Source organism: Linepithema humile, chromosome 2 (genome assembly GCF_040581485.1).
Source record: "Linepithema humile isolate Giens D197 chromosome 2, Lhum_UNIL_v1.0, whole genome shotgun sequence".
NCBI lineage: Eukaryota > Metazoa > Arthropoda > Insecta > Hymenoptera > Formicidae > Linepithema > Linepithema humile.
This window is the reverse complement of record NC_090129.1, coordinates 1,602,032-1,614,984: the sequence shown is the minus strand read 5'-3', so window position 1 is coordinate 1,614,984 and position 12,953 is coordinate 1,602,032. Positions and strand designations below refer to the sequence as shown.

Genomic DNA, 12,953 nt, shown 5'->3' with positions numbered 1-12,953 from the left:
AACTGCAAGATTATATTTATATTTCTATGCTTTCATTTCTCAATGTTCGAGACATGTGCTCTTTATGCAAGGCCGTCGACAACTTAGACACAAAACTCCTTAGCCTTGGAAATGTTGCTAGCGGTGTTTGCGCTTTCTACACGAAAATGACGCATTTCCACGACCGGAAAGGATCCGGTGCACCTGGTCGCAAGCACGTATCGCACAAGGCAGATATTCGCTTATATATACCAAGCACGATGTGCCAATATCCTTCGATCGTGCCGTGCGGCAGGTGACGTAGTTTCCACGAAGCAGACGGTAAATATTAGATCCTGCACCGTCGAACGTGCGAGACAGTTTTTGTAATCATCCATCAAACTTTAATGTGCCATATTTCATAATAGCAGAGCCATACCGTGCACTTAGCTACGTCAAGAGCTTCTAGATACAAATATAGATACCTCAAAGTATCTGTCTTTATGTATGCTTTTGTAAAATTATGGGGGAAAGCGCGCAGCGTTTATTAATTAAATTTATCTTCAGATGAATCGATAGGACTTTATTTATTACATTCTTCTCGTCATTTTTTCTCATTTCAAATACTCTTTCAACAACAGGCATATTAATATTTCTCGAATAAATTGAACAGTTATTTTCAATAATGTACAGGCGATCGATAACGCTGTGTAACATTTTCGAAATCAATTTAACGTCGCTCTCACAATCGTGCGAATAAAGAATAAAGAAGAAAAGCTGCCGCGAATCGCTTCGCCTTACTGACGCCAGCAGCCGAGAATAGAGACGGCTAACATGATGACAAGCACGACAGAATCAACATCGAGAAGCGATCTTTCGCAAAAGCCACACGTCGCTCATCTCCGCGCAGGGGTTAAGTAAATCTCGCCCGTTCATCGGACGACAGTCCGCCGCTTCCATCGCGCGCGAGGAGAGACGATTTCGCGCTGGTTACGATCGGGTCGACACGTTAGAAAGTGGAATAAATCGATGAACTCGGATGCCCAGCCATGTCGTGACCTGCCTTCAATCGGCATAGACGGCTTACCGCCGCTACGTCAGCCTCATCAACGAAAGGGTGAACGCAGACGGGACTTTCTTTTTACCGGCTTTTCTTCTTTTCCTCTCCTTCGATAACAGGAACGGCGCACTCGTACACGCGATTATATTTGTTCGTTCGCGCCGCGCCGCGGCGTTTATTATCGCCTTTCACCGTTTGACGATCGGTACGTCATACCTGCCCGTCGCAGGTTTCTAATACGACTTACGAGGATGCATTTATTCGCGAATAATGAAGCGCCTCCGTGAGAATGCGAGATCAGACGATTTCGAATTTCGCTCTCCCGCACCCGCGCTGCCCGAGCTCGCCTTTCTTCGATCCGCGCGATTTTCTCGTGAACCGATTTCTTCTCCCCGACGAGATCGGAATCTCGCACGAGAAAAATCGAACGAACGCCTCTGCTCTGATTTATCGAGGCGATCGCAAAAGCTCTCGAGAAATTTAAGACGCCGAGATCAAAACAACGAGCTCGGCGTCTGCTCGTATGTACAAATGTCGCAAAAAAGTATTAGAAATTGCTTTCCCGCGCGCACTTTTGCACACGCACGCACGCACGCACTGTCGTATTCGAGTAGAAAGTCGTGCCCGCGTCATTGTACGATACGTAACCCTAAATTATTGTCTCATGACTCTCGACAATCGGGACGATTAACCGCAGTCTTTGTGTGTGGAGGGGTTATCGACGAAACGAGCGTAGGTACAAATCGTACCTGACGACCCTTGACCCCATAACTTACAACATCGCACCCATTATCGCGTCAGAGCGATAAGCCGTGTGCTCCGCCGTAATTTATTACGAAAATGTTTTTCTCATCCAGTCGCGAAAGCCGCAATCATTGCCGACCGAATCGCCGTCGGCGAAGGAAAACGTGTTTATTGATTGTAGTGCTTTTGTTTCACTTCCGTTTGTTGTGTACCAAATTGTTTGTTATTGTCAAATTGCGGTATCGTCGGCGATCTGCGGTTTCATATAATTCGCGGTATAAAATAAATCACTAAAATTTTCACGATTTAGTAACGAAAACGACGTTTAAAATTTTATTTTTTTTTTATAATAATATAATATGTAATAATAAAATATTGAGTACAATAATATGACAAGAATTTATTTTCAATAATTATCCGATTGTCTCACATCAGGACTTTCGGTAGGATATGTCGAAACCATCGAATATCATTTTCATTATAGGTTCTTTGGACGACTTGGAACTGATACGTTCTCAATGAAAATGTTGCTTTATAATTTTTGCACAATTAAAAGCGTTTAATGTAATTAAATTGAAGAACATATTGAAAAAAAAAAGAAAAGAATATCGAGGAAACATAATTGTAGGACACATTTCACAATCGACGCAGTGTATTGCAAAATATTAGTAAACATTTGTTTACTGCAAAAATTAATGCAAGACACACAACGTGCCTCTGCCATCGGCACGCGCAATCGCAGCGAAGTGGAAAACCGTTTTTCCGCGTTATTAACCCGAGCACGCGAATTAATTTGGTGCAATTTTATTACGCGAGGCTCATTACGGTCTCACCGCGCTCGTACGCGACCTACTAAGATAACGAGATGCAACTCAAAGACGTATGTTACGTCTGCTTTATCCCGCCCCCGCCCTGCCGCGGCCCCATTAATTGAGATTCGCACGACGCACCGCACCGTGATTATTGATTAATCGTCTGCATGGCGCATCGCGCCTATCAGGCACGCTGCAATCCGATACCGATAACACGATAAACCGGCGTGTGAATTAATTGAGATAACGTTACTCACGTTTGTGATTCTACACTGCAAGCGTAAGCAGTTACGCGGACGAATGAATAAGTCTTTGAGTCACTCGATATCAGTTCTCGATATATCAAGTAACCGCGCGTTAAGTGCGTCAGCAACGAGAGGACGAGGATGCTTTAACCGTCAGTTTTTTTTTTTTTTCTTCCATAACATCGCAGCTCTGAAAGATTGCAGCGATTGCAGAAAGAGAAGAATCTCTCGGTTTTTCTTCTCGTGTAAAGATCTTAATGATCCACATGTCAATTTTTAAGAAATATGTCGTAACTTGCGGTGGAAATAAATGAGATTTCTCATTTGTCTGTTGCAGCAATAGTAAGTCAGGATCCTGGAAACGCGGACAGGATTCCCAGCGATCCAGCCCTAGCCCCAGCCGGCTCCATCGCGCGCAAGAAATGGTCACATCTCACACAGCCCCCGTTTCTGTAAGTAGTTCAGCCCCAGCTCCTTCCGAAAGGACAATATTTTTTCCCCCTGTCAAATAACAACTTATCGAATTAACTACAATAATCTATCATCCGTGGACGTTGCGATAAATAACTGAAATTGTTCGGCGAATTCACTCGTTTATCAAGTAAGAATACTATTTTTCTTCGTGTACGCGTCTTTGGATATCGGAGAAAATTTTATTTTTTACAATATTATTAGCTTTGAAAACTGCTAATGCCGTTTATACACGAAAAATGAATTACCCGAAGTTGTAAGCTTCAGAGATCATGATAATGGACTGGTCCGCTCTTTTGAAAAACTTTCGAAGGAGATAAATTTAAATTTAATATTCTCAACTTCGAGATTAAGCTTCCCAACTTGTTCGTAGTTCTTTAAAAGTAGAGAGCTGATCCTTTAATTGATAATAAGAAGGATTTTCGTGTTTTATTTCGAGAGGAAAATCATGGAGACTGACTGTGCCGGAAACAAATGCGCACATCGCGCCGAATGGATATAATTAGCGGTCGCAACGACACATACGCTCGCGGTAAATCGCGACGCGGAAACGGTTCTGTCTATGGTTGTGCACGGCAGTAAACGTCGCACCGTAAACCCGCAAACTTACTGCCATTCGAGTTAGACATTCCCGGGTTTAATTAAGCCGACCTCAAGCCGCTAATTTTCCGGCCTCCCCCAATAGCGCGCGTGGCTCGTATGCGAGCCGGCGCGACCGTTTAATTTCGCCGATCTCCATCCGCGCGCGCTTGTAAGAACCCAGCAAAGCGGTTGTCAGATACAAATTCCGCCTGAGAGATTCAATTCTGTCGATAAAAGTCTATTAATTCCGGGCTCGATCGCGCACTTCGTAACACGCGGCTTTTCATTTTTCATCCGTCCGGATTTATAATTCCTCCCCTGTAACATATTCTTACGGACTGTTCCCGACAGCGGGAGCATGATGCATCTGATACCCGATTACGGAAGTTGTGTGAGAGCCGATCCGCGTTCTCCCCGCAGCTAAGGGTTAATACACATTACGCTAATGCGCTTCATTCATCACCGGCGAGGCAAGGCCCCCTCTCCCGCGCGCCGCGCCGCGTTGCTCCTTAGAATCCGATATTCCCGGCGTCGCGTTAGGAAGCCGTTCAACTGTAATATTTCACTCACGGCGAAGTAATCGAAATACGCGAGTCCCGTGACGACGGGATTGTCGCGGGGGGGGGGGGGGGGTCCCCGGACCGATCCATAATTACACACGGCACGGAAGTGATCATCGATCGGCGACGCGTGAGTAATGGCCCCCGATGCCGGTGACGTCTCCGGTCGCGGATGCACCGGTAGAGATGCATCGCTCACGCCACCGCGCTCGCTCTCTGCACGCAACGGTGGTGTGCCGCGGCCGCGGCTGGCAACGACCTACATGCATCATCCGCAGCGACGACAATGTTGTGTCGGTTCGTTAACGTCCGTCGACGATGTGTCGTGTCGAACTGACGCTATCTGCCGCGTGTTTATACACGCGTTAGCGTAACCGGAAGCGGACGTTTCCATATATCGTGCGCCGCGCCGCGCATTCGCGAAATTCGCGGTGAAATTCGCGCTTTTGATATAATAATGCCGAGATCGTGTATTGGTTTTGATTATTTCAAATTAAACGCATATGAAACTCGAATAAAAGGATATCTCGAACGCTAGAAATATGTTATTTATGAGGAACGATTTGCCAAAAATTACTCGGTCAGATTTTTAATTGGCAGAAATGTTAAAGATCGAGAGTGTAACTTGCAGATTTTCAGATTACTTGATGAAGCAAGTTGGTGAAATAAAAGGCGTTTGAACAGAAAACTGATCGCGAATCAAGTTTTTACAATCTTGCTTAAATTAGCGCGATTAAGGAGAGCCGTTTGAAGGATGTGAGCGATTGAAATCCGAGGGCGTGCGATTCATCCCGACGATTTATATACATACACGCGTCGTGCATCGCTTTCTCACCGCGTGGGAATCTTAATTAGTAGAACGTCGCGCACGGTGGCGAGACAGCTGCAGAGATATAATCAACCTTTGTGGCACGACACCGTTTGCACCCCTTTCATTTCCCGCGAACGCGCCACGTGAAAGGATGGACAGAAACCGCAAAATCAACGCTTTCGTCGATTACCGCGGATAAGACGAGGCACGCAGCGATGTGTGCTCGGGGTTGCGGGGCCGATGATGCGAACAGATCGATCAGTTGCACCTAAGAACGATGCAATTTCAACAGCGACGATTAATTGTCGCGCGTACACACGACGGAAAAATCATTTCGGCTACCGGCAAAAATTTTTAATTCACCAAATAAATTTATTGATCAAATTTTACGCCGTGATTTGTTGCCGCTCGCATTTTTATATAAATAATCATTTTTTATGGCCGCACGAGGAACAAGTTACGAATAAAATTCAAATTTATGCCATTTGGAATTTATCGACCTGGATTAAAAAAAAAAAAAAAAAAAACGCTGAAAAAGAAGAACTGCCGATTCAAATGAAACCAGTTGTCCGGTGACCCACTTGTAGCGGGGTTTAGCAATGTAATATCGGGTGTAACTCGGTCAAAGCGCACCCGATATCGATACCGATACAAAGATATGAATGATCAAGCGCATTCGTGCGTGCCTAGCCGAATCGTGGGAAAGGTACACGTAACGCAACTTTCTCGCGGGGGGTTATCAATTGTCATCAATAATACGTGTCTGAGCACGCTGATGCGTGCCTTATCTTACGTTGAAAATAAACGCCGACCTCCTTCAGTCTACGCGGTGGGCGGGGCAATGAGTGTTTCTATTAAGCAATAAATAATGTTCTAATTGAATATGTTGCTGCGAGAAAGGAATATTGTTCGAGAATTATCTCGACGATCGTTTAACACTTCGCTCTCCGCTCGACTGTTTCAGCCTCTGCACGACTACAGAACGAGCGGCCACGCCGGAAGAGAGAGAAGGCGGATTCCCGGCCTCAGCAAAGCTCATCGGCGAATCAAAGCGTCCAGCACGCCGGCGCTTTTGGACAGGGACCCCGATAAGTATGTGTACACATACAAACAGCATTATTTAATTTGTTTGCGTGAATTAATTAGCGCCATGAAATCCATAATTTTGCGTCGAACGTATTTATTTGCCTGCGAGTGACAACACCTTCGCGATACAATTGCGTGATCGCGTTAAAGTCCGGTTCAATTTTTAAGCGGCTTAAAATACGCCGCTTTGAATTTTTCACTTCACAAGCATACGTAATAATCCGACGAATTTCTCTCACGGCTGGAAAATTGCGCCGAGCCAAGCGCGGTCAGCGGCGTCCTGTAGCGCATCAAAGAGATGCCATTTTCGATTTATATTATTCATAGAGCTCTTGTTCCACGAAAGCGTAGAAGCGTGCGCATAAAAACGTTTTGCGGGTAGTGTTCGCCTCACTTTGCATCTTCTCGGGAAAAACCGAATTCTCCGAAAGGGCGACACGAGGGGTGGTCGCTACGAGGGCGGCGGCCCTCGATGTGTTCCCCCCCCCGCGTCGCAGCTATTCCCACGTCGATACGTGTCTCCGTTTGCCTTTGCCTGTGCCGAAACACCTCCCGCGTTCTACAGATAGCTTGTGAAACCTGTTCACTCTGTCCGCTTAATGTGTTTCCGTGAAATCGGAGCCGTGGGTGATCCAGCTTGAAACGCGGAACCGACTGTATCGCCGATATTCGACACATGATATTGAAATTTCGCCTTAGACCCGAGTTTATTCGCGCGAAAATTCCTATAAAAATATATCAAGTCAGATATCTCGTTTACAAGAAGTTCGTGAGAGGAATGGAATAACAGGAGGGGAATCTTGGCGCTTGGAAGGATCCTTCAAAGTTTTTGGAGTCCTTTTTCAGAGTACGGCTGTACGTTTGTTAAGACTTTTTGACACCTCGTTCGATATCTGTGAAAATCAGACAAAATCACACTTGTCACGCGCATTGCGTCGTATAACAAATCAGCAATTTTATTCTCTTTGCAAATTCTACCTATTTTCTAACTAATTATAACATCCGGATTTTAACATGTGCCAAGCGCAGAATGTACATTTGTTTTTATCACATATTTTACCGTAATTAACAATATAATTTAATTGGCTAAATAATTGGAATTTAAATGTATTTCAGGTGTCTTGGTTGTTAATTAATTTCAATAATGGAAATCAGTAATCCTTGAATATAATCGGCGCGTGCCAGGAATCGTGTTTCGCGCAAATATTTATACCGCTCGACGTATCATCCGAGGTCTCAAGTTATTCCACCTCTTGTAAAACGTCGATTTTCGAAAAAATGTCACGCGAGCAAATTTGGAGCAGTCCTGTCCCCGGGAACTCCTTGCCAAATATTTGACAAGCTGAAGTGGCGAAAGTCTATTAAGGATCGAACGCGCGGTGACACCGTTTTATTTGCTTGTCAATAAAACGGCGTGCTACGAAATCGCTTATTGGACGTCAGTCGTCTCGTACATCGATATAAACGTCGAAATCGCACAACGGCGAGTTGAACGCGCAGAACGGCAAAAAAAAAAAGCCGCGACGAAACCCGCGAAATGTGTCGATCGCAGCGTCCGTCAGGCGACACCGAGGCGAGATAATTATAATTATAAGATGCGCGTGACTACGTCGTCTGTCTCCGCACGTCGAAAGCGTAGGACGTCTCGCAATTTCATTCCGCTGATTCTTCGCGCGATCGCGTCTCCCTCGTTACCGCCGGCGACGGTGATGCATTCTCCCGATGAAAGAAACCAAGACCACCTTGGAAGAAGGTCGGAGGAAGATCATCCCCCTCTCGCCACGAGAAATGATTAAAGAACGCTGATAGAGCACAAAGGCGGGTCGCGTCAAAGGCCGCCTCGCAGAGTGCCGCGCTTTTCGAACTTTGGCCGCAATCTACTGATCTCCCCGGTCGCGTGTGTCGCAGAAAGAGAGCCGTTTACCGAGACGCGAGTAAGAACGTTATTTCGGATGACCTACCTGGGGTGCATTGACTCCGCGTCCACACACACGTACACATACGCGTGACCGCCGGATGTTCTAATTACTGAACTGTATAGAAAACGCTCTTCCTCAGCTTTTTATCTGCCACTGCTTCTTCCCCTTCGTTGAAGAGGTGTAGCTTCCACTTTGCCGCTAAGAAGGAACGCCATCCGCTTTGATAAGGCGAACAGAACCCTGAACGACTGCTTCCGCGCCCTTCGTAATCTTCCGCTGTCGTGACGACGTTGATTAACCCCGTGTTACTCCTGACATCGTAACGCTACCTAACAAAGTATGCTCAGATTACACTCGAGACGAGTGAAACCACACTCTCTGGTTTATTTCAGTATTTTAATATTAAATGCATCGCTAAGAGAAATATATACGAGATAAGAGCGTTTTTCGAAAGATAGATTTCAACGATTCTGATTAAGATCGTGAAAAAAATGTTAAAAAGCTTAAAAATTAAGAATCTATCCTTGAAATTATTTCGTATCGATATATGAGAGCTGGAAAAATTCGTGACACGTCCACTGTGTTCTGGTTTCACCTTTTCTATTATATTAAAAAATCATGTGAACTGTTTGAAGCGTTTAATCAATTTCGTGAGGTATTCTGGCAAAACCTACCTGTGTACATAACTGTCTCGTTATCCTTTTCTATTTCCCGTGAAATCGATTCTGTACGTGAGCGAGGTGGATAATATCAGAATTAGAATGAAATGTCAAAGTGTGCCGAAATATTTACCGTCGGGCCGATTTTCCAAATTTTCCTCAGACCTCACAGAAATTAACAAACTACGCGTCTGTACATCTAGACATCAAAGCGTGCTCCGAAAGCAGGTTGGCGCCCTGCCGATTGAGAGAAAAACGAAGGCTAAAACCCCTGTCACTACACGGATAAATGATGCCTTTTGTGGTGGCCGTTGAAAGAGGGACGGAGAGGAAGAAAAGAGCGCGCGGCGTAAAAATACGCCACGCAACCCTCGCCTTGTACCTGACGCGACCCGATACGATACTGCCTCCCGAAATCTGTTCCTTCAAGGATTCACGGATCGTGTGCATAGTATCGTCCGCACGCACTCTCCGAGAGCTCAGTCGCCGGTGGAACGTCGGCCGCTGCACTTCCCGTCTCGGTTTCAAGCGGTTGCCAGATGCTTCTTTTTACGAAACTTTTACGATACTTTTCTCGCGCGACTGTGCTTGGTTCGAAAAAATCCATCAAACAGTTTATTTTCAATTATTTTCATTGCTTTCAACGCAAAAATTTTTTTTTTCCGATCGCGAAAGAGACGAAATTGTCACGAGTGAACTTCATTTGAACATGAGTGAATTTTATTTTGATTTTGTGGTGCTGTGCAGTAAATGATTTAATCGCACGCTCGCTCGATATTGTTGAGGTTGCGCTTTGGAAACATAATTGATATCGAAACGGTTTTCACGGTTTGACGTGACGCGATTCGTGACAGTAGTGCGGTAGAGAAGGTGACATGTGAGATTACAGAATGCGGTTTTGCGTGCGAGGGATTACGCTCGTAGACAAGGAAGGATAAAGGATTGGCACGAAGGAAGAGCACTCGTCTGTGACAAATATCCTTTATGATGTGGTGCGTGATTCCGATTAAGCTTACTCAGACGATTATATGCCCATTGTTTGTGACACATGAATGCTCATCTAAAAAGTATTTAGATCTTTACGGGGGATTATTTACACGATTTACAACTCCCAAGTTATCTAGACACATCGCAAAACACTTAAAAAATAATTAAATGTTCTTTTTACTGTAGATTTTTTGCATATAGAATATTTCTTTAACGAAAATATTTATAATTTTTGCGTAATTAGTAATTGAATAAAGTTTATATAACAAATAAATAGAATAAAAATTAACTAAGCTTTAATAGAAAAAATAAATAATATTATATTTTCACAATTATATTTTCTAGATAATTTTAAATGTATTTTATTTTAGGACATTTTTATTTAAAACTTAATTTTACAAAAATATGCAATTCTCAAAATTTTTTTAATTAAATATATAATTTTTATTAAAAATATATTGACCGATGAAGCTTAAAAGATTTTTATATCTTCTGAATTTGCCTGAAACGTTTGGCAGAATTTATATATATTAATCTTAATTTCACAGCGAAAATCCTCTAATAAGAATCCGGCAATAACTCTTCTTAGACGTTCATTAAAATGAAAATTGGGGATTTGTGTTTCTATATAATGATTCATAAACGATCTATATAATGAGTCATTAACAGTATCTCATTAACATCGCGATATTAATAGCGACCAACCTCAATTACGCCTCTGGCAATGATTATTAAAACACCTACATAACACAGTGAAAATATTTCCCTCGCGGCTAACAATCGCGAGGTGCCCAATTAACATCATTAAACATTTCCTCGCGACCTATCATAAACAAGTATGTTTGCGCAACTACACTAATTGCGCCAAAACACACCACGGTGGATGATCACATTACCAGGATATATTTATACATTTAGCGCAAGGATAAGATAATCCGTGCACTTGTCGGGAAGCGAACGGGAGCGTCTCAGCGTGGAATCGGCCACGCCGATGAATTCGCAAAATGCCGACGCAACATCGTTCGCGAAACGTTTGCGAAATATTTTCGACGGCGGTTTCCTCTTTCGCGAACACCGACGCGCTCTCTTCCGCTATTTAGCTTCGGATAGTCGCTTTGTCAGCCGGCGGTCGCGCGCTCACTCGCTATGCACTTTCGGGCCGAGCACGTCTGTAATTTATCGCTCCCGCGTCTTCCTCACGTTCTCCTTGCGGTGAAAAACGACGCTGAATTTTTATGCGAACCACTTCGGCTTGCGGCAGAGCATGAAGAGTGACTCGCGAGGAAGTTGTCTCCTGTCAATTTTCTTTGGAGATCGGTCGGTCAAGCTGTGAACGATAGATGTGTGAAATGAGACGAATCGACGGAAATTCACTCCTGTGATGTTCGACATTTGGTCTTCGGAATCGGACATTTTTTATTTTTTATAACGATGTAAACATTTTTGTGATGGAAGAAAAATATTTTTTACGATATAAAAGTTCACGAGTATCGTTTTCTGTGTAACTGCATACCGAAGGATATTTATTTTGAGTGGAAGGATATTTACTTCGGCTTCATATGACACATTCCGGACTGGAGTGGATCAAGTCTATAATTCGTCGGATCCGCTTTAGATCCGCTTTAATTCCGAACGCTCCGTATTTTAATCCGCGGTAAAGGATTTATCCTTCCCTAATTTCCGATGACTTTTATGAGGATTAAAGCGAATCGATGAGGATAGACGGGAACGTTGGAAGATAGTTAATAATTCGAGAACCAATTCCTGATACGAAAAGGTAGAAATTTTTTGCTGCTGAAAAAGTTGAATTTCCGTCGATTCTCATTTGCCGTATTTCGCCGGGAGATAAATAAAAGGGAAACGTCGTACTCTGTGCTTGCAGCCGACATTGGTCCGGCGACGAAGAGGACGAGGGAACGAGGGTGGGCCGTCACGTGACGACCGAGCATCCCCTGACCGAGGCCACGATTCCTCTGGTCAGCCATTCCAGGCTGCAGGAGCCGTCTTCCGTCCTGAATGTCGCCAATGTGCCCACCGGCGGAAGTCAGAATTCTGCGCATCGCGCGCAGAGCCAGCAAGAGAGCGTGCTGCAGAAATTCCGTAAGAGCTTCTCGCTGAGGTTCCACAAGAAGGGCAGCAAGGAGAGTAACGAGGAATGTCCCGCGGAGGACAACGACGGCTCGGGGCCGTTGGACGACGAGGAGGGCAGGGAAACGCCTCCTGCAACCATCTCCGAGCAAAGCAACCATCACAAAGACGACTCCAGCAATGACCAGAAATTCCGGTTCGTAACCCGCGCCCTTTGCTTTCTCCGATCCGGGGCGCGATTTTAAATTTAGATCCCGAAGATATCGGCCGCCTAGAGCCGTGGATAATTTCCGGCAGGTGAAGGGAATTTCTCCGCGTTGCGAGGCCACAAAGGGTTGATCCTGATGCGTCATTATCATAAAAAAAGCAACAGAATTGTATTCACTTTATTCCGAACAATCTCTATCGGGAAGACAGTTCTAGATTTTCAATTTTATATTTGAATATAAATTTGAATTTTATAATTTCCATCTTATTTCCAAGCCGATGTTAATACGGAATATCTCAGAACTGTCAATTTTAATTTTAATCGCAAATGACGGCGATGGAGACCGTTAATATATTCCTCTTCTCTCTAAAATGTATTTTACATTTTATTGGAGAGAATTCTTTATTCAATAATATCCAGCATCGGATTTTAGAATTATATCGATTCTATTGAAATCCGAATTAAAGTATCGAAATTAAATTTCGCGTTTGGCGCAAGCAGCATTACGGGCACGCTATACAGTCCCGTAATAACAATTTGCTTTGAAAAGAGAAACTCAATCGCAATTTAATCGAATACACATTTAGATTCGGCCCGCTCGTCTGGAGAAGCAGCAAGGAGAGGAAAAAGGGCAACAAAGCCGCTCGAAACGCCAAGTGCAACAGCGGAGACAGCGGTATACAAATCGAGGTGAGAAAAGACGCGATTTCTCACGTTCCACGGCGAACGACGCGAGAGTTCAAGAGACGCTCGTCGATCGACG

General features: G+C 44.2%; 1 protein-coding gene across 1 annotated transcript in view; it reads left to right on the top strand.

The window, feature by feature from the left end:
* Positions 1-12,953, top strand: part of RhoGEF3 (Rho guanine nucleotide exchange factor 3) — an 87,751-nt gene that overhangs the window by 64,259 nt on the left and 10,539 nt on the right. The window contains exons 12-15 of the mRNA XM_067350370.1: positions 3,157-3,271; positions 6,208-6,335; positions 11,777-12,178; positions 12,778-12,880. Of these exons, the coding sequence (XP_067206471.1) occupies positions 3,157-3,271; positions 6,208-6,335; positions 11,777-12,178; positions 12,778-12,880 (748 nt within the window). The remainder of the gene's footprint in view (positions 1-3,156; positions 3,272-6,207; positions 6,336-11,776; positions 12,179-12,777; positions 12,881-12,953) is intronic.